Below are 22,168 nucleotides of genomic sequence, written 5' to 3' on the forward strand. Positions count from 1 at the left end.
AATTAAACTTCATGCTGCTTAAACACACATTCATACTTTCTCACATTTCTTACAACTGCATCTGCTCTTTAGGGTCCATTCTCAAACCAGCCCCTGCACCCTCTGCATACACACGGTTGCTCACATGCAAAGGGTTCCCAACATTGAGTGTTATCTAGTAAGATCTGTGAGTGTGGAGTGGGATAAAGCTGTTCAACACTCCCAAGTCTGCACCGATGCAGATTTTTGCGCGGCCTGTAAAAGCCCTTTTATTGTTCTTCAAAGGAGACGCTTCTTAAAAGAGAGTTTATTATTATCACACTCAGTTTTTGTAAAATGCATAACTGGAAGAACCGGAATGATCCGTACAAACTGTAGCTATGTACAAGGAGCTTAAATGTCATAAATAATTGACTTGTATGCTCCTTGTAGCCAGATGAAACAGCTTGACCTCTGTCTGTGACAGTGATGGGCTCTACAGTAGTTAAGTGCTACAGGAAGGTACTGAGGGTGTTATCCACAGTGGCCAGCTGCAGGTACTCGGGATGCTCCCCCTCAGACTCCACCTCGGAGTCCTGCTCCTTGTCGTCCTCTGTGCTCTGACTCGAGAGCGGCGTCTTTCTCCGGACAGATCCTCGAGAGCGGCGCTCCAGGCACGAGAGGATCATCTGTGCCAGGTCCTGCTGGAGCCGCTGGAAGTTCTCTCTGGAGAACCGGGAACCAAGATGTTCATTCAAGTAAGTCATCACGCTTCTTGTCAAGCATCCAAAGATCATATTAAATACATTTTGATTCAACATTATGATGACAGAATACAGAAATACAATCCTTTAAATACAGCACTAAGAAGTGATGCTTCATTGATGTATGACTCAGGAGGATTCAAAGCCCAGATTAGAGCAGGAGGTATCATGGACCAAACACAATCACAAAACTGTGATTTGTTTAAACTAACTGGATCATCGCTTAAAGACTTCAGCATAATGTGCTTTAATGTATTTCATTTCAATCGTCTCCATCTGCCTCACAATGATGAAGGATTTCTACAAAAAAACACACCATGTAACATGTGGTAATTACTGGGTTGTGTTTCCTTTGCACAGCGCTAGGCTAGCTGATTTGAGTTGAGTATCTTCGCTAAACTAAGCTAACCTGGCTGTTGGCTGTAGCTTCATATTCATAATATAGACATGAGAATGACCACCCTGAGCATATATTGCTCTAAATGATGCCATTTAAAGACCACTGTGTACATTTGTATTCATTAGAAGAGGTATGCAGCATTGAGCCTCAAACATCTCATGGGTCTAATGGTTTTCAGGAGGTCGTAGTGAGTCGCTGTTGCAGTAAAGTTTTGTTGCCAGATGTTATTGAGGAGAGTCTGGAGGGTCTGCTTACGTTGTGGGAGGAGTTGGGAGGTCGTAGTCTTTGCCGGTCTCACCTGTCAACCAGTAGGTTGTCTCTGTACCTTCACCCTTTGAAAAAACATACAAACACAAACATTAACATCCAAGTGTGTTAGCGACTCTGCCTGTTATCTGTGCTCTCTCCAGGATTGATGTTGCTCAGGTCGTTTTACATCTTAAAGGTAGAGTCAGAAGCTTTCCTGAACAAAATAGAATATTGACTTATACGTAAGTAATGCAGCTCAATCCTCCCTTTATGTGCCTTGTTTCATGTGTGATGGTTACTGTGTCTGCAGAGAACCTGTCTGTCTTTATTTTGACGTTTTAGTTGCCTCAGGACGGTTCTGGGCGGGATGCTGGTGTGTATCCCCCAGCCAATGACGGCGCACAGGTGAGTTTAGGAGTGGATACAATACGATCCAAACCTGCGACGATATGACAGACGTGGAAGTAAAGAAGAGAAATTCTATCGCAGTGAGGAGGAAAGAGTTGGGTCTGCTTTCTGTTGGACAGGCAGGTTCCAAACCCCGGCGGTCAACTTGTGCTAGTGTGCAGTAGCTTTGTCCGTATAAGCAGTAAACGTACACACTACAGTATATGTCCTGCAGTGATGAGCCCAGAAGAAGGGGCTCAGTTTGAATGTTGGGTTTACAAGCTGCAACTAAAAAAATGCCACTGACTCCACCTTTAATTTATCTGAAAGTTTTAGAAAAAAGAAAAAAGCAAAGTGGTCTATTTTTACCTTCAGATATGTTTCTCTGATCTCATACTCGTACTTGCAGTGTGTCCTCTGCAGGATATTTATAGTTGGCTCGCTGACGTGGATCCTCAAGGCTGCAGGACATGAAATCATCAGGTTGAATAAGATGTTTTTTACGCACGCTTGGCAGGTTGCATTTATTTAATTATGTAAATGCAGAGGAGTAATGAGCAGAAGATCACTTGGACTTGTTGAAAGCTGAAAGCATGAATGTCTGTGTGAATCATCGTGTTGTGCATGAGTTTCTTTCCATACTCACGGTGACCTGTAGACTCCATACGAGATGCCGTGTTGACCGTGTCTCCAAATAAACAATATCTGGGCATCTTTAACCCCACAACACCCGCAGCGCAGGGACCTGGACAATTCAAGAAATATTCACTTTTTTAAAGTTAAAAATGTCTTTTATTTTTTTACTGAAACATTGAAAAGTATTGTAGTCTACCTGAGTGGACGCCGATACGTATCCACACAGGGATGCCAGGCAGGTGTCGAAGCTGGAAGGTGCCCATAAAGGCCAAGATTTCGAGCGCCATGCGGCAGATATCAACTGCGTGCCTGTTCCCATTTCTGTTAGGAAGTCCAGAGGCCACCATGTAGGCGTCACCTATCGTCTCCACCTGAATGCCAGTAGAAGAAATAATGATGACCTCTGTGGTGCTGTGCTGTTTATTTGGTCTAAGTTATTTGGTCTTGTTAGCACCTTGTAAACATCATGGTGGTCGACGATGCTGTCGAAGCCCTTGTAGATATCATTGAGCATGTCCACCACTTCCATCGGCGTGCTGTACTGGCACAGAGAGGTGAAACCGACGATGTCACTGAAATAAACCGTCACCTCGTCATACAGCTCAGGCTCCACCATGCCAGTCTCCTTCAGGCTTTTTACAACAGGGCTACACGGAGAGAAACATGTAAATAAGAGACACAAGAGAAACACTGACCTACCAACCTTCAACCTCTTATGAAAGATATAACCCTGTAAACATTTATAGCAGGGCTGTAAAACGATTACAATGTTTAATCATGATGAAACTCTAAATTTCAATAGTTAATCGTGACTAATCTAATTTTTAATCGCATGTTTGAAATTCCATTATTTGGCATTTAAAAATGAAAATAGTTGTGCTTTTATTTTGAAATTTTGTATTGTCTTAAGCTGAGAGTACTTTACTTGCTGTTTCAATTCAATCCTGTTTTTAAATAAAGTAAGAACCTCTGGAAGATCGAAGGTTACAACATTAACTTAACCACAGAAAAAGGAACTCATTAAGGATCAAAAACTAAATTAAATCAGCTCAAAGGCGCGGTGAAAAGTGACATTTGTGATGTCATGAGGTGGATTTTCCTTTTAACTCTTCAGCTGAGCTGTCTGAGAGTTTTTTAAAGTGGGATGAGACGTTCAAAGATGCAGCAGTGTTGTTTATTTTCATCACTGTGACTACAGGAAGACACAAGAGGAGGCTTATCTAGGGTGCGCCGAAAGGGACAAAATAGCATGTGATTAACTGCAATAAAAGAAAGAAGGCATTCATTTCAGTCCTTAATTAATCCTGATTAACTAGTTAATGAATGCTGACCGCCCCAATGTATTGATAATTATTGACAGTGTTGCTGTTTTGTGTAATTATTCTGTCCTTATAATATTAGTGTTGTAATTGTGATGTTAATATAATTAACTTCACAGCCACATCATATTTATCTAACTATTTCAGCGGGTTATCCATTACTCTTCCAGTTTCTCCCTGCCTGCTTTCAAACGTTTTGGTTTCATGGGGCGCAGATGGCCTAGCGTTGAGGTCGCGCCCCATGTACGAAGGCTTTAGTCCTCCAAGCAGGCAACCCCGGGTTCAAGTCCGAACTGTGGCTCCTTACCTGCATGTCATTCTTCACTCTCTCATCCTGATTTCTGATCTATCCACTGTCCTATCAAGTAACGGCAAGAAGCCCCAAAATACATTTAAAATAAACAAAAAACTTTGTTTCACACAAACTTTGTTGCAACTTTTTTCATATTCAGATTGTCTCACTGACCAGGTGGAGTGTTTTAGTTAGTGTTTAAGTCTTAATTCATATTTTATAAAACTACTTGAGCTCTTTCAGCATATTTTACCTACTGTCTGGTTGACAAGCACATCTTTTTTGAAAACTGGGCTAAATAACCTTTGTTTTCCAACAATGATCATGTTTTTCAGATAAAGTATTTACACAAACCCAAACCGATTCTCTAACAGGGTACATTTTGGTATCTGTTTTCTGAGGTGTCTAAAGTATATGCGATGTGCTCCACTGAGTGTAAACAGACCGAGGAAGCAGCATGAAGTTGAGGCAGTCTGCTCGGTCCCTCTCAGATTTGTAGAGCACCGTCCTCTCCTCCACCAGGTGCTCCAGGTTTCTGGAATAATTCTGCAGCCGTCTGATCATGTTGTCCATGTAGCTCTCGTTGTCCTGGTTATGAATTTTACTAAATCCAAGTGAAGAGGAGGAGAAGGACAACATATACTCTCACTGAAAACAATAACAAACATGTAATCAAAGTCCCAGTGTGTTTAGGGCACAGCCAGGCTGCATATATAAATCACACGTTGCAGAAAGAAAGCTGTTACCTGATGATTTTCCCCAGGCAGATCTCTATCTTCTTAAAGTCAGGTCGTTTTTCTGGATCTTCATCCCAACAGCTTTTAATCATCATGTACACCTAAGAGAACGAGCACATAACAACTTTAACATGACGCAGTAAATAAAGCGGCCGTACAGCTGGTTGAAACTCACCTCCGACTCTCTCTCTGAAGCCGTCTCAAAGTTCAGATCAGGTCTGAAGAAGGACATGATGACTCTGGACAGCTTTTCTGTAACACACAGACATTCATTACCCACAAGGTGATTTCAGGGGTCTTTGAAATGAAGCTAATCATTGGCTCCTGATTGGCTCCTTTTCTAAAAAACAACAGATGCTCCTCAACAAATCAAGTTGTTTAAGAAATCACTATTATCAACTTTATCATCTTTTTCGAGTTAAACATTATTGTGTTTAACAACAACATGTCATGTTTGAAATGTTATTCTCTGAGGTGGAATGAGCTCACTGTATTCATCATTTAGATATCGAACAAACAAGGAGATGGAAATGGTAAATGGACTTGAGCTTGTAAAGCCCTTTTCTAGTCCTCTGTCTTCTCAAAGCACTTTTTCACCACAGGTCACACCTACACATTCACACACTGATGGTAGAGGCTGCTGAGTGAAGTGACCATCAGTATTAACTGATCCTATTCATACACATTCACACAACGGTGATGAAGCAGCGGGGGCGACTTGAGGTTTAGTGTCTTGCCCAAGGACACATCGGACATGTGGCTGCAGGAGCTGGGGGTCAAACCCCTGACCTTCTTGTTGAGAGACTACCGACTCTACCACTGAGCCACAGCGTTATAAAGTTACAAAAAACATACCTCATTGAAACAAATGCTCCATGTCTGTTGGAGGTGGGGAGCTTTTGCTCTGTCATTGTTGATGCAGGTTCAAGTTTTTTTGGTTTTTGCTATTTTATTTATCTTCCCGCCCTGTGGTTCTTTTTTTTCCTTTGTTTTTTTTTGTAAATGAAAACGCCCCCAAACATATTATTGGAAAATATAGCCCTCTATACATAAGGCTTTTAAAATAGATTTGGAGAGAAACCCTGTGTATTGTAATGACTGAAGAGAAAAGCTAAAGTAAAGTTTGAATCATTACATACTGAATCTCTCTTATTCTCAATAAGTTTAACCTGCCTGAGTGTACGCTTATATGTGCTTGGGTTTGGATGTGAGTGGATTTCTCTTTGATTAGAAACCGTTCTTTTAGAAACATAATAATGTATTGCTTTGTTCTGTTACTTTTCAGGAGCTCAGTTTGTAAGTGTGGACATGGTGTTAGTGAGTAACACCTTCTCTGTCAGAGCAGCACTCGCTGTAGAAGGTGCTCTTTCTGAGGACGATCTCCTGAGAGATGATGGAGAAGCTGTACACGTCTCCTTTCTGAGACGTTCCGTGTTTCCTCAGATGCTCCGGAGCGGTCCACAAGTCTGAGGAGTTAGAGAAGGATGTAAAATCACAGAATAGATAAAAACACTTGAATTAGATGACGCTCAGGCTTCATGTGGTCTTACCTTTTCCAGGGCTGAGGAAGCTGTTGCAGCCAAAGTCTGTGATCTTCACCACCATGCGATTATCCACCACACAGTTTGTGGACTTGAGGCGACCGTGCACCTGGATGTCACTGGCATGGAGGTAGGACATACCCTGCACACAGCAGAGGGAAGGGGAGGAACAGGCTTATATTAGAGGGGCAGTCGGTCAATGTAAGCTCCACTGACCTCTACTGGCTGCCAGAGGGAACTGCAAAAATAAGTACAATTAATAACCCAAATACACAGCAGTGAGTTTGTATTGCTACTGTTGAGGCTATTACATTATAAACACATTAGCAATTATGTTATGTACTTACTTAAGATATAATTATGTTGTGCACAATCAGATCACAACCTGGAGGAATATGTCTGTGTCCACAAGTACTACTTCATGATACTCAAATTTCAACGAGTAAAAGGAATAATTAGAAGTGTAATTAATTCATCAGGACTAAGAGATAAAGGTTTATCTTGAAGTGAAGTTGAGCACACGTTTGAACTTGTCACACCTCTTAAAACACCTGGAGAACGTTTATGTTACCCTCCAAGAAAGTACAGAAAGAGAAATATTAACGCTCAGATTTTTTGCTTTTAAGGAATTACATAATAAGATTTTATCTTCTAAGTTATTACAGGTTTCTGTTGATTTATAAACATAAAAGAAACACTCAGTTAAGATGTTCAAGCTGAAGATTTCATCTGAGTACTGCTGCATTTATAATTCCTCAAACATGTCACATTACTTAGTGTTTACTTCAAGGTAGTGTTGTAGTACTCGAGACCGGTCTTCACTTTTTGAAGGTCTCAGTCTCGTCTTGGAATCAAAAACAATTTTACTCAGACTGGTAGGACTCCAGATTTTAAATCAAGACCGGTCAAGACTTCCACTGATAGGCTATTTTTCCAGGTCATCACTGTGATTAGAAGGGAAACGCCCATTCCTAAAAGAAGAAATTTGAATTTTTCCCCAGGTTACAGCTGCAACCTTCCTGGTGTTACAGTCTTAGTGAGTGACACACCTGCTGCACACAAGATGATGATTTCTCAGTGATATTGTTGGTCTTGGTCTTGGTCTTGGTCTTGGTCTTGGTCTTGGTTTTGTCTCGCCCTGCCTCTGTCTTGGCCTTGACTCTGTCTTGATCCCTAATTGCCTGGTTTTCTTGCACTCTGGGTATTTCTTGGCCTCGGTCAGTGTGGTCTTGACTACAACACTACTTCAAGGTGTCACTCTGCAGCACAGTTTCTGTCTCACCTTGGCGATGTCGAACATGACGGAGATCTTAAACTCCCAGTCCAGGAAGGTCTCCTCTGGGTAGGAGATCTTGTCGTTCAGCACATACTGAAAGAAGAAGGGATCGAGTACATTTGTGAGTCAAATCTGGTAAAATAGTTGTTTTCTGAAGTGTGAATGTTCCTTGCTTGATCCATACTAAGCTTGTGATACTTCTTCTGTATTCTCCTTATTATGATGATTAAAAAACTTCCTCTAATAAAGGAAATGGACGTCATAACTCCTGAATACTTTTGATGCACTGAGGATGACACAATGTAATCTATGTGTTTACCTTATTTTCTGGTCTTTCTTTGGATATTAATTGTGTCTGGTTTTGGACATATTATTTATGCATGACACAACTTTTAAATAAATACATTTAAATGCCACACTTACCCTGAGCGACCCCCTTTCTCCGTATTCAAACACTCCGAACACGCCCTGGTCAAATTTCACCGTGCCATAAAACTTTGTGAGGTTGTAATAGTCGATCTGAAGGAGCTGAAGCAGGAAACAGAAGCTCTTAAGACGGCACAGAAGCTTACTTTGGAAAAATATTAACACAGAGAATTTTGCACAAACCACCTGTTATCTCTCTGTGTGTGTGTGTGTGTGTGTGTGTGTGTGTGTGTGTGTGTGTGTGTGTGTGTGTGTGTGTGTGTGTGTGTGTGTGTGTGTGTGTGTGTGTGTGTGTGTGTGTGTGTGTGTGTGTGTGTGTGTGTGTGTGTGTGTGTGTGTGTGTCTTACTGCATTCAGTTCTATCCTCTGGGTCTCGTTGAAGTTCCCGTCCGAGTGCTTCAGCTCCTTCAGAATCACAATCTGAAAGTTTTGCAGCAGCGTCAGTCTCACTACAACGCTCTTGTTCATGTCTGCATTCTCACATGTCGACTGAGAAACTAATGCAGGATGTTAAGTTACCTTCTTATCATAGAGTGCACGGCGAATTTTGAAATCCATCTTTTTCCTTTCGTCTTCAATCTGATCGGGCAGAGAAAGGTTCATTTAAATCAGGGCCAAAGCGTCTTTTATTACTGGGCTCTTAAGTGAATTGATGTTCAAAATAAGTTTTAGCTGAGGCAAAAGAAAATGTTGAGAGCTGTGGAAAAGACTCCTTCGCTGCGCTGTAAGTGAGTACATGTTTACAGGTCAGTCACCTTCAGAGAAATAACGTTGTGTTCGTTGTTCTCCAGCAGCGTGATGAGGTGTGAGGGGATGTAGGACCAACGCTTCCTGACCAGACGGTCTCTTCTGTTCTGTCTGCAGAGAAACAAAACAAAACACCATCAGGAGGATTGAACCTGTCATACTTAATTAGTTTCTTATTTTCAACTTTTAAACAAACACTTGAATCTTGTATGAGGACAAAGGAATAGTTTCCCTTTGAAAATGATTCACGTTGGTCCAATAAATCTCTTTAAGCAGATGATAAATATCTGTATGATTCATAACAGCATTGTAATAACATCAATCCAAACATCAAAACTGAATGTCTGAGCATGTTTACATTATGTTCAATATAAGATAAGAGATAAAATGTCTCAAAAGAGAACACATATAGTCTTTAAAGTGAAAGTTGATTTGGTTAAATATGACAAATATCTGTTGTGTTGACAAAAGTTTGTGAACAACATTGTTTGCTAACCCCATCATGAACACATGATGCGATCATTTCATTGTGATCTACCATTGAATTTGCCATCACAGTGAACCTGAGCTTTGAGAATTGAATAAGTGCAGTTGTCATGGCTTTAGTATAACATACTGTTGTTTTCCTGTACCAACCCTTTAACTCACTTCACAGCCGACTGTGTGAGCCTCAAGCGTGTGTGTGTAATGTCCTTGATCCTCATTTTCCAGGTTTCATGAACTGAATTTGTTTTATCACTCACCTGTAGAAAATGAAGGCAATGGTCGCTACCACAACCACAGTAACAGCTAACACGATGACGATGATGTCATGTATAGCCAGGTCTGAGGATAGGAACACAAGTAGGTATTTATTAAAGCAAACCATGCCTCATCCTGGGTATTGTACACACGTAACAGCAGGAAGACACAACGCAGAGCGAACGTTCAGATTATTTAGAACGCCCTGATGTTAAAGTAAATGTCTAAAATAACCATGATGATCTGCAGACATGTGTTACATGTGCCAGATAAAAAAATGGCAAAGAGGATGCTGTTATTTTTTATTTTGTTTTTAAGTTGTCTTTTGGGCCATTTTCACCTTTTTTTTTGGATAGAGAGCTGAAGAGAAACAGGAAATGTGTGGAGGAGAGAGTGGGGGATGACAAGCAGCAAAGGCTATGGTGTCTCTTAAAGCCACAATGTGTCTTCAATGTGTGAAGATGTTTTTGAAATTATTCTTAAAGCTGAAAGATCTACTCATAATCGCTTTAAAAGTCAGCTCCTTTAACATGACTTGCCTCAGTCTGCAGACTGTGTTTATTATTTGGTCGCTGCATGACAATGGTATATAAAAAGCAAAAGCTGGGGCGCTGGTGGAGGCTGTAGTCCTCCGAGCGGGCGGTCCGGGTTCGAATCCAACCCGTGGCTCCCTTCACGCAATGTCATTCCCCACTCTCTCTCTCCGTGGTTTCTGACTCTATCCACTGTCCCATCTCTCTAATAAAGGAACAAAAAGGCCCCCAAAAATAATAAATAATAAAACATTAAAAAATAAAAAACAGTAAAAGCACAGTATTCAATGTTACCCACAGGAATATTTGACCACTGTTGAGCAAAGTTTTTTTATCATGGCTGCACATTTTGGACGTGTGAACATGCTTTTTAAATCAAGGACCAACTGTACAATTGTAAAGACTTCTGGGAAAGGTTATGACATAAATCAAGCCAGATTAATTCAGCCAATGATAAATCTATAATCGTGTGCGTGTGTGTGTGTGTGTGTGTGTGTGTGTGTGTGTGTGTGTGTTTCAGTAGTACCTTGGTCTGGCATGGTGTTGGGAAGTCTTTTTCCCCAGATGAAGGAAGGGTTTGTCTTGACCACTTTGGTGCGGTTGTACTCAGTGTCAAACCTGAATAATAATTCGTACTGAGGAGAAGCGAGACCATTTTTACATTTCAGCATTAAACACTGTGGCAGCAAGGGATTTGGCACATGAGGGTTTTTTAAGATCTTCTGGGGATATTGCAGACATAATGTAATATGTTCACTGCTAAATGGTAAAATAATAATAATAATAATGGGAGAACAAAAGACCTTGTTGTCAGTTGTGGTGTAAATGACTGAGAGGTCCACGTCTCTGTCTCCATGCTCATCCAGCTTGTAGGGTCCAGCACTTCCTGCACAGAATCATAGAAACATCTTAAAACACTTCAACGACCACAAGATACCGTGCGATGGCAACTAAAAGAGGAAAAAATAGCCTGACAGACATGTGTCCCATTATTTAGGATCAGCTTGTTCCTTGAGCCTCTCACACCCCATAACATACTGTTCCAGTCAGCAGGCTCTCACACCTCATCCCTTCATCCTGTCAGTGAAAAACACTAATAAGAGATAGCAGCTGACAGCTTCCATCTGTTCCGCCTCAAACACAAATAGTCACCAATGTCAACTCAGGCCTTCAGTCACAGTCACTAAATTCATCCCAGCTGTGGTTGATGTTGAAGATTCGGAAGTATTAACTATCAGAAACAAGATTTAAAGAGGACATATTATCCCCCCTTCTCCAGCTTTTAAAACAGTCCCCCTGTGGTCTAAATGAAACATCTGTGCTGTGGTCAAAATATAACATGAATCAAGCACCAGAGGAGGTTTGTGACCCTGTATAAACCAGCTTTCTCAGAACGCTCCATTTTGGTGTGTGTGTCTCTTTAAATGCAATGAACCCCCCCTGAGTTTGACCCGTAGACATCACTCCTCTGTACTGAATTAAAAATGGCGGACCTACGCAAAAGTTTTGTTCTAGGCTGGGGGTGGAGACCATGGGTGGAGATACCAGGGGAGGGGAGGGTAATTTTTTATTACCAGAATCCCATTGTGATGTCACAAGGAGAGCACATTTGAAACGGAGCATTTTTCTCTGAGTTGTAAGACTTATGCAGACCACAAACAAAGGACAGGATGGGTTTAATTCACATTTTGTGGGTCAGTAGACACTCAGGTTACCCAAATATATGCTCAGAAACACTGTGAAAGTGGATTTTTCCACAGTATGTCCCCTTTAAAGGTAATCTTATAGCTGCTCAACTTCAACCTCTGTAATCAACATAATCAGTCCTCCCCATTTTCATCATCACTACAGCTGCTGACGTTAATATTAGACTGATCAGTCCATTATCACACTTATCACACATACTTTTAACATTATTACAAGCACTGTCGCTATAAATCTTTTTTATTGATTGTTGTTCTGTCTTTATCTTTCTGCATCTCCCTCTGTCCTCTCACAACCCCGAGCAGATGGCTGTTCATCATGAGTCTGGTTCTGCTCGAGGTTTCTGCCTCTTAAAGGAAGTTTTTTCATGTCACTGTAACTTAGCTAAATGTTACTTAGTCCTCACGATGGATTAATGTTGGGTCTTTGTAGATAACATAGCAGAGAGTGAGGTCTTTCACCTGCTCGTTTTGTAAAGAGTCTTAAGATAATTTGTTATAAATTTCTGATAAACTAATAAAGATTGATAGAATGTTTTTTGTCACACCACTAAAAATGTCGAAAATCATTAATTCAGAATTTAAAAAAAAAATGCAAACAACAATGTTGACTGCTTGCATGAAAGTAAAATTCAGAGTGGAATATTTTTCTCCCTTCTGCAGTGACTACCTCTTCATTTCATACTTACCCTCAAAGGAGATGTTTCTGAAGTAATTGACATTGACATATTCCATCTGATACTCGGATGACTGATTTGTTTTGGCAATTTCCCTGATCAGCTTTCCAACTAGCAGCACTGCATCATGGTACGCTGCCATGTAATCATTCATCTGCAGAGAGCGATAGACAAACATTGATTGTAAAACTACGCCACTTAATATCTCAAGAAGAAGAAGAAGATGTCCTTTATTAATCCCACGAGAGGAAATTACTTTTACACTCTGTTATTGAGACATGCTGCACACACACAGACTGAAATACACACACATACACAAAAGGATGCTATGGACATGATGTCAGAGAGAGAGAGGGGCTGCACATGAAAGAGCACATGATAGATCGAGGGTGCCTTAATCAACAGCACCTCTGCAGCTACCAGACCAATTTCCAGACTTGGTTTGCACTCCGGTTACCAACCCAACTCCCTAAGGACTGAACTACTACAAAAATGTGTTACAACAAAAATAATTCTGTTCTTGAAACAAGTGTAGTTCCCAAAACATGTAACAATTTCTTTAAGAAGCAGTTTGATTAATGATGATATCCTGTTTCCTCACCGTGTTGTTGCTTCTCAGGTCATTATTGACGGTGTAGTTTCGAGTGTTTGGCATCGTCAGCACCAGCACGTTCTTCATAGAAGTCATTGAAGACGTGTTGTAGTAAATATCACTGTGGAGAAGGGAGGGAGATGATTTTACAAGTGCTGTGTTGGCAGCATTATCACGGGAATTAGTCAGAATAAGGGAGCTCTCATGAATGTTTTATCAATTTTAACAAAATAATAAGTATCAACATACATCGAATTGTCAGTAGATTCTGTGGTTCAATAATCCCATCCTCAACATCAACAAGCATGACACTTATATATCTTAATTGAAGATATTGAACATGATTTAAAACTATTAAACTACAGTACAATAAAATAGTGGATGTTACCATTACATAAAATGTAGCATGCACCCGCCCCCTATGCGTATCACTGCGAGTGGTTGGCCTACAGGGCCGCATCTCCATGTAGTTCTTCCGGGATGAGCCCGGTTTGGCCCCATGGGTTTAGTGCAAACCCCTCCAACATGTTATGGTGGTGATTCTTTGTATTATTAAACAAAGATCATTTTTAAGCCATTTATCCATCACTTTGTTTCACTTTTTCCAGAAATTTAGTAATCCATCTATATCAATTGTTTATCTATTAGTTATGTCAATCTTTAAATTTGACTTCATTTTGTAAGTTGTTCTTGTTGTAAAAAACAAGAATTCTGTATTATTCCTTGAACTACTCCACTCTGTTTTTGTTTATACCCCCTGGCAGCTGCAGAAGCAGCCATGAGTGACAGGAGCCTTCAGAGTGAATTAAAGCTGGTACGACTGTCTATCACTGCTCTAGGCTAGAGAAGATGTTTACAGAAAGTATGATAACAAGAAAACTGAAATGAAAACAAGACATTTTGAGGAGAATTGATTGTATGAGAAGTTATAAAAGAGCTAGAGAATAAAAAGCACTGACTTGTAGAGATCAATAAGGAGGAAGAGAATTTCGCTGCTGTCGGCTTCTTTGGATCCATTTTTCACTTCGATCACGTCCTGAGGTGATCCGCAAATGATGAACACTGCAAACAGAGGAGCTTTATGTAAGAGTGCAACTTCTGAGTTTGTCCAATGAATTATTGATTTCGTCTACAAATGACCATCTCATTTCTGCACTGATCCAAGAATACACACAATATGGGGCAAAAAAAATACATCCAAATGTTTCTGTTGTTTGACCTATAGGTATAATTTCTCCATTTCACTTACAGTTGCTCGTCCTGTTTTGAGGGGATGCAATCACTTCCCTCAGTTCTTCTGGTTTGCGCAGCACAGTTCTAGCTATATTTTGGGCAAAAATTCCTGAGCCTACATCCAGTGCATTTATGTACCTGTAGAAGAAAAAAAAATACAGCAATACGAAGGGACTGAAGAAACAGTGAGTCATATCACTTTTACTCCATAATTCATACCTACTGGTCTATTTCATTAACACTGTGGGACAGAGTTTATTCAGGTCACTCAACATTGTTTTGTCTATTCATTGGTGAAAAAAAAAAAAAAAAAAGTCCATATTCATAAATAATTTATTCTGAACACTAACATATATTCTGGTCAGAAAAGGTCAAATTCATTTTTAAGATGTACAGGGAATTTCCTTATCCATAACAGGAGGATGTTTACAGAGCATGGGGTAATCACATTGTATTTTGTCTATTCTCTTTCTTTCTTTCTTTCTTTCTTTATTAGGATCCACTCAATGCTCACTAAACTTTAGTTAAGTCATATTCGATGTCACTCATTTTCTTTTCACGCTGACACGCTGTACATTATTACCTAAAGCTGTTCAAATATTTGAAATGAAGGTGCAAAGGGTCATTCTTACCATGTGACAAATTCCTACTGCCTATGTAGTCACAGTGACTGATGTGCTTAGAGTCAATAAATCTAAACCTGGTACAATATGAAATGTACAACAGCTGCCATATGATATGAGACAGAATCAATATCTATGGTTTGCAGAAAGAGGAAATGTCCCACCTTAATAGATTACAGAGAAAGGAATGTAGGACCTGTTAATCCATCAAACACTTTTCTGGAGCTCTAATCACCTGATGATTTAATAAAAACTTCTTCAATATATGATTGACCCAAAAAAAGTTCATTAACTATCAGAAACGAGATTTAAAGAGAACATATTATCCCCCTTCTCCAGATTTTCAAACAGTCCCCTGTGGTCGAAATGAAACATCTGTGCTGTGCTTTGGTCAAAATATAACATGAATCAAGCACCAGAGGAGGTTTGTGACCCTGTATAAACCAGTTCTCTCAGAACGCTCCATTTTGGTGTGTGTGTCTCTTTAAATGCAATGAGCCACCCCCGAGTTTTCCCCGTAGACATCACTCCTCTGACTAAAAATGACAGACCTGCGCAAAAGGTTTGTTCTAGGCTGGGGGTAGAGTCCATGGGTGGAGATATCAGGGGAAGGGAGGGGACTTTTTTTACCAGAATCCCACTGTGATGTCACAAACTGAGAAAATTTGAAACGGACTTATGCAGACCACAAACAAAGGACTGGATGGATTTATTTCACATTTTGTGGGTCAGTAGACACTCAGGCTACCCAGATATATGTTCAAAAAACACTGTTAAAGTGGATTTTTCATAATATGTCCCCTTTAAAAACATCTCATCCATGACTCACCAGAAGCAATCCTCAGTATGTTCCTTATGTGTCTTGTAAACATAGGCCGTCTCCCAGGCAGGCTTAATTGTGTTGCTGTGTTTCCAAAAGTGGATGAAAAAGTTAGAGATCTTGCGTGCGGGCGGTAGGAGGCGCTGCAGGTTGAGCGCGAAGTCACAGGACATGCCAAAACTTCCCGCTGAGATGATGGGAGTGCTGAGCTTCAGACCTTTCTCAGCACTGACAGAGAGGAAACATAAAATAACTGTTGTCACACATCGTGGTTATCTGACAGGTGGTTTTATATTTATCTGCATCAGTGTGAACGTGACTCACTCAACCATTGGAAAAGTAGCGTAGGTGCAGGTGGGTCCAAGCACTGCACATCCCAAGTTACTTGAATTCTGCCAAAGAAAACCAATAAGTATATTTGTCTGTGGGAGTGGCAGTTTTCACGAATGCTCTGGGTGATGTTGAGATCGCAAAAAACTGTTAGAACAGCGACCTCCCACCATAGCTTATGACATAGCCCATTGCCATGAAACCACCAGACAGGCAGCCTCACATGTCGCCAGCCTCGGACCTTCAGGTTTACACATGGTGGCCGGTGGAGTATGTAGTAATAGCCACATTAAAGAGCCCTTTAAAGGGGAAGTAGTGCTGAGCCCCATGATGCTTTGTTGAGAAGCACAAAGTATTGGTTGCATGTGTTCTAATGAAAGACCAGCATTTTAAAGATGTACCCCTCTGCATCTTCAACCCTGGGAATGCATTGTGGTCTAACCTCTCCACAACCGGGCCAAGAAGTATCTTAGTTTTGGTGGTCTACAGACTCAATACTACTAGAGGACCTAGCTCTCTGCTGCCTCACATTCACCAGTTGTTCAGTGAAACCTTCGGGATAGTGTGTGTTGTGATGTAGAGCTACCCCACCTCAGTCCTCGCACTCAACGGCCTAGACGTGAGCAGAGACTCCGGGTTTGGTATGGTGACTGGGCTGCCCATTAAGTTCATGTATTCAAGGACAGTTAAAAAAAAAAGACTCAGGAAGATACTGAGTGTTTTATACTGTTTGCTATGGATGGAGCTGACTTAACGAAAAAATTAAATAAAATTGTCGAGTAAAGGGTAAAGATTATAAAGCACTGTGACAAACTGGACATCAGCTCATAATTCATTAGCTAGCTTGTTGCTAACATCCACCATTAGCATTCAACTACTGCCTTGATATTGCGTAAGCAGGTTATTCCTTAGGGCATTTCTTATTTTATCAAGTAACATAGTTTAGCATTTTTAGCTAGCTTTAGCACCTGCTTTCAGTGATGTATGCTAGCATGTGGCTAAATTACAGAACATGTTGTAGCTAATTGATGAAATGTGATGTTCATACACTCTTGGACTTGTGTTTTTTGCCTATTTATTTTGAAATAGGGAAACATTTTGTTTCATAACTTCTCAATCCAATGTCTTCTCAGTTGGTGGTCAAGTGAAAAGTGGTGAAAATCAAGAAAACCATACTCAAAATAGAAGCTTTTAACTATCAGATGATAATAGCCTAATAGAAAACATGCCCAATAGTTTATCATGTGTTAAAGGTGGACAAAGAGCTGTAGCTACTCACCATGAGTTGTGTTAGCTGGTCCACTCCCTCACACGCGCTATTCCTGCAGCCTCTATTTCGATATAAGGTTGTGTTGAAGCCGCCAAATTTAGGTGTTATATTAAACTTCAAATCTTAATGTGGTTTGAGGAAACAAAATAGGCAGAAAAACATTGCATTATTATTTTTCAAGATTGTGATTATGTCTGACCATATGTTTTTCCTTCTTATATAATACCAAAATAAACTAAATCTGACAACATTTTCAATGTAGACAGCATGTTCCATACACAAACAGGTTACAGTAATTATGGGTGAAGGGGTTTAGCGAACAGCTAGCTGTCATTGAGCTTGAATATCAATAATAATCCATAAATATGTAGTAAGTATGCTCAAAACTGTTCCTGTCCAGATTCAGCCCTAATAGCAGGTCAATCCAGTCATTAATTTATATTTAATTTTATTATGGACATCCAGTCTAAAGCTCAAGCTAAACTAGCAGAGATTAAAGCGTTTCAGATAATCATTGCCTGTTGGTTGATAGCTTAATTGATTGTATCTCATTATTTGTTGTGCTGACTAAATAATATCTTATCTGTTTTTATCAGTCATTGCGTCACTTGTCCTCTGAAATCTCAAGAGTTTATAACTTGTTGCCTTACGTCTATTATCATTAAAGTGAATGTAATAGCTGCTCAACTTTAACTACTAGCCTATAATTAACACAATCTGTCCTTCCCGTTTCATCATTATTTCAGTTGCTAACATTTACCAGACTTACATTGTAGCTATAACTCGATCTCATTCATTGTTGTAGTTGTTCCTCTATTTGTCTCTATCTGTTTCTTTTTTTTCTACATCTCCCTTTATCCCTAATTTCCAACCCAAACACAGTTTTCAGCAGATGGCTGTTCAACATGAGTCTGGATCTGTTTTTTCCTTGTCACTGTGACTTTGCCAAATGTTGCTTAGTGCTCATGATACATTAATGTTCGGTCTTTGCAAATAATATATCAAATTCTTTCACCTTCTTTTTTGTAAAGTGTCTTGAGGCAACATTTCTTATGAATAGGCGCTTTACAAATAAAGATTGATTGATCATTTGATGTGAAAACACCGCAAGAACACGATTAAAGGCAAGAAATTAAAACTTTGAGACAAAACAAAACAAAAATGACTAAAAAGAGGTTAAAAACATTGCACCCTTGGTAAATGGGAACTTAACAACTTAAACCCTAAACACTTGTATTACTGGCAGGTCTTGACACAGAAAAATCTCTTGTATACAGTATACCTTTGTTCAAACTACCAGACTTATCACTGAATAAAAAGTGATATATTCTGCACACTTGCACTAAATAAGAGTGTTCAAATTTGACTCTAAAACGTATGGTCTATTGTATTGTTTCAAGCCTGTACTGTCTGTGTCAATATGCAGTAACTTTTATGTGTTTAAAAAAATGTGTTTTATTACCATCACCCTCATTGAGGATTGCGTCTGTCTCTATGGCCTTCATTATTTCCCCTTTTACAAACTTCAGACTCCAAGGAGACACTTCATCCTCCAGGAGAATCACATTGACTGTAATTCCATCCACACAGTTTTGGATGCCCCGGCATGGAGCAAAAAGTATAATCCCGAGGGCACACAAAAACAACCACCACCTCCACGTTCCCATTTTCAGCTCTGATGTTCCTGCAGTTTCAAATTTCAGAGTTCTTTGTAGAGTCTGTGATCTGCCAGAGTGTATTTCCTTTAGTCCAGTGATGCAGTAAACTTTTCAAGACCTTCCTCTTTCATCTTGATGGAAATTCCAGAAATTAAATCAACGTTGCCGTAGAAAAAGTATTAGTATCCAGCTCCCCAAGTCCTTGTTTTACGCCGAGCTGCTTGCTTCACCTCACAGGTTCACACTCCTTTTGTTCCTCTTAGTGGCCGCTCACCTGTCCTATCCACATCAAGTTGTTAATATACAACCTTTAAAGACACAGACAGGGGCAATATAACCTCCTCACTGTTATTGTGCCAAGGTCTGAATGAATTACGAGCCAAAAACACAGGCACACAGAGCACATATTAGAGCTTGTAGTGTGTGAGCAACACAGATTTCAGGAATGAAAAAGGAGCATTTTAAAGGGGATGTCACAAATAATCTATTTTTTAATTCAGGTGGTCAAAGAAAAATAATGTAAATAATAGTAGTGTAGACTTAAATGTTGCTTCATCAGACAGGGAAATTGAAAAAGACTTGCACCATATAGCTTGTGGAAATGTATCTGTAACTTGCTCTGTGGAAAACTGTGACCTAAATTGAAAAGTGATTAGCAGTCGTTGTGCTGATAATCTGTATCTGAGAGGTCAGTTTGACTCCTTTCATTTTACAAAGATTAATTAGTATGACTCATAGATTTAAAAAAAGGCTTGAACAAATAAATTGCAAATCACACAGCTGGCTGGAGAAGTGTTTTATTACTGCTTTTATGAATGCTTTATGAATAAAACAGACTTTGGAAAAGCGGCAATTTGAAATAAAACAGCAGGGGTGGAAATAAATCAACTTTGTTTTAACGAGACATAGAAAGCCTTTGGGTTTTTTTAACTACACATCTGCACATACCTATACGAGGCCTTCCTGATATGAATTAACCTCAAAACTACATTTGATGTCACTGAATAGTAACAAGAGGATCAAGCTTGGATAAGTTGTAAATCAATCTGGGTTAAAAACGTTATGATGGGACCAACAATGGAATGGGATTTTAAAAAGAAAATCCATGACATTTTTTGCCTTTTAAACTTTAAACACTTTCTTTTTAATTCGTTGAAAAAGTGTGAATTATTAAAAAACAAAAAGAAAATCTGACTCCATGCTTTGACAGATGACCTGTGTATTGGTGCTTGTGCCTGTCATTCTCTGAGAATCCCCCGAGGAAAGGAGAGCAAGAAGAGAAGAGAAAAGAGAAGAGCAAAGGTTGGTCGGGTCATAAAAAACTAATCCCAGATAACGTGCTGTAAAAACACACACACTCCTGTGATTCAGTTCAGAGGTGTTTTGTACTGTTTATCTGTAACACTTACGCACACACACAGACACACACGCACAGACACACCCTGCAACATGACAAGGAGACTGAACAAAGTAAATCCGAGAGCTTATTATGTTCAACTGAGAGTTCCCTCACTTTAATTTAACGTCTGAATAGTCCGGTTATACATCGTCTGTTAACTGATGGTTTGAAACAGCACTGTGACGTTTAGCATCCTCATGTAGGTCACACATACGCACAAACACACACACAAACCACACACACACACACACACACACACACACACACACACACACACACACACACACACACACACACAAACAAACACACACAGTTCCAGGCATTTCTCAGACACAAATTTTATTCATCTGTCTCTGTGACATTGAGTGAACCAACCTGAACCATGAATTGCAAGCGATAAGGATGTGTGTGTGTGTGCAAATTGTGTTGTACAAATAAATCAATAAATATGTTCTTTTTATTTCCTTTACATCAATTCATTTGATCTGTATTCAGAACTAATGTTGGGTATAAAATGTGACTTAGTAAAGGTTTGTTTAGGGAGTGTGGTTTGGTTTTAAATGTCCTGATCATCAGTGTAGAGCAGGGATGGGCAACTTTGGTCACAGCAAGGGCCACATTAAGTTAATTCTCACTGCCAGAGGGCCAAATTGTAGAATACAAAAACGATTACAGTCAATTATGTCTCAAATTTAACTCAACATATACCAGTGATCAAATATTATTATGGACATATTTCTGGTTTTTCATGATTTCATGGCAGATTTGTCATGTTTTCTTCATGTTTCCAATTAATTGATGTGTAAAAATTGACCTGAGGACCACGTTGAGGGTTGATGGGATACGCATATGGCCCCCGGGCCGCCAGTTGCCCACCCCCGGTGTAGAGTGTAATGTTGATGATTGTGAGATACTGGGAGACTTCTGAGAGAAAACTTTGATCAGATTTAGACTTGTAACAGACTAGTTTCTCCTTTGTGCTCAATAATTACCTGAGAAATCCGAAGCTTTAGTTTTGGAATAATAAAAACATGTCAAACTTTTTGGTTCCTCTGAAATATGGCTGAAATCTGCAGCTTTCTAATATAATGGTTGAAATGAAAACGTCTGAAAACAGAACAAACAATCTGAATAAAGACCAAAGTCCTGTTTTCTTCTGCCCCATTATCTTAATCCTTGTGTTTGCTTTCTTTATTTTGACAACCATTGTTTGCTGTATTGATTTCACTTTACGCATCGAACATGCTCAGGTTTAGTGCGTCAAGCTAATTCATATATTTCTTTTCATGGGTGTATTCAAGTTTTTCTCATTTTGTATTTTATAAAGTGTCATTCTGTTCAGTCACAACGAGTGCTTTATATGCTGACTTTATCCTGTAACACGTGGACCTAAAATGTCATGAACCCAGAGTGTCAACTCTAGCCTTGTAATCTTAGACTACTCCCCTCTTATCAGTCTAATGTCTTCTGAATGCCAGAGGCTGGAGAAACAGGAAAAATCAATCGGGGGGGGGGGGGGGGTGTTTATGTGGTGCGTCTTCCTCTATACCAATTTCCAACCCCGACATAGTTTCAGCAGTAACTTTGTACTTAATGCTCATGATGGGTTCATGTTGGGTCTTAGTAGATCTTTACCTGCTGTTTTGTAAAGTGTCTTGAGATAAGATTTGTCATGAATTGGCGCTGTATTAGTAAGATGTATTGATTGATTGATTGAGTGATTGATTGATTGATTGATTGATTGATTGATTGATTGATTGATTGATTGACAAGTTCAGCACAAATTTAGAGACTAATTGTATCCAGAAGTTTTCACTGTTCTTCCTCATCAGACATACAGTGGTATGGTGACAGGTG

At 39.7% G+C, this 22,168-nt stretch overlaps 1 protein-coding gene across 2 annotated transcripts; it reads right to left on the reverse strand.

Annotated features, from left to right (window-relative positions):
• Positions 1-331: 331 nt before the first annotated feature.
• On the reverse strand, positions 332-19,179 carry gucy2cb (guanylate cyclase 2Cb). Of its 2 annotated transcripts, XM_061028819.1 has the most exons (27): positions 18,717-19,179; positions 17,264-17,376; positions 15,979-16,046; positions 15,664-15,882; positions 14,228-14,349; positions 13,938-14,040; positions 12,988-13,099; positions 12,399-12,540; positions 10,810-10,892; positions 10,533-10,641; positions 9,476-9,557; positions 8,741-8,843; positions 8,505-8,564; positions 8,334-8,405; positions 7,983-8,087; positions 7,566-7,652; positions 6,293-6,425; positions 6,071-6,208; positions 4,918-4,994; positions 4,752-4,843; positions 4,451-4,609; positions 2,849-3,041; positions 2,591-2,765; positions 2,405-2,503; positions 2,128-2,219; positions 1,378-1,454; positions 332-684 (listed from the first exon to the last, which is right to left on the reverse strand). In XM_061028819.1, exons 1-27 carry the CDS (start codon positions 18,919-18,921, stop codon positions 471-473), a joined length of 3,234 nt encoding a protein of 1,077 aa, XP_060884802.1. In that variant the 5' UTR covers positions 18,922-19,179; the 3' UTR covers positions 332-470. The 2 variants fall into 2 exon arrangements, with proteins under 2 accessions (XP_060884802.1, XP_060884803.1); XM_061028820.1 differs by lacking the exon at positions 17,264-17,376 and having other exon boundaries at positions 18,717-18,870.
• Between the last annotated feature and the right edge of the window lie 2,989 nt (positions 19,180-22,168).

The sequence above is a fragment of the Labrus mixtus genome, chromosome 21 (genome assembly GCF_963584025.1).
Source record: "Labrus mixtus chromosome 21, fLabMix1.1, whole genome shotgun sequence".
Taxonomy (NCBI): Eukaryota; Metazoa; Chordata; class Actinopteri; order Labriformes; family Labridae; genus Labrus; species Labrus mixtus.

Coding starts and splice junctions, on each gene's coding strand:
- gucy2cb (XM_061028819.1), bottom strand. CDS start 18,921: ATGGGAACGTGGAGGTGGTGGTTGTTTTTGTGTGCCCTCGGGATTATA. Junction 8,565..8,740: donor ACAACGTTATTTCTCTGAAG/GTGACTGACCTG, acceptor CTGCCCGATCAG/ATTGAAGACGAAAGGAAAAA. Junction 7,653..7,982: donor GAGAAAGGGGGTCGCTCAGG/GTAAGTGTGGCA, acceptor TTCTTCTTTCAG/TATGTGCTGAACGACAAGAT.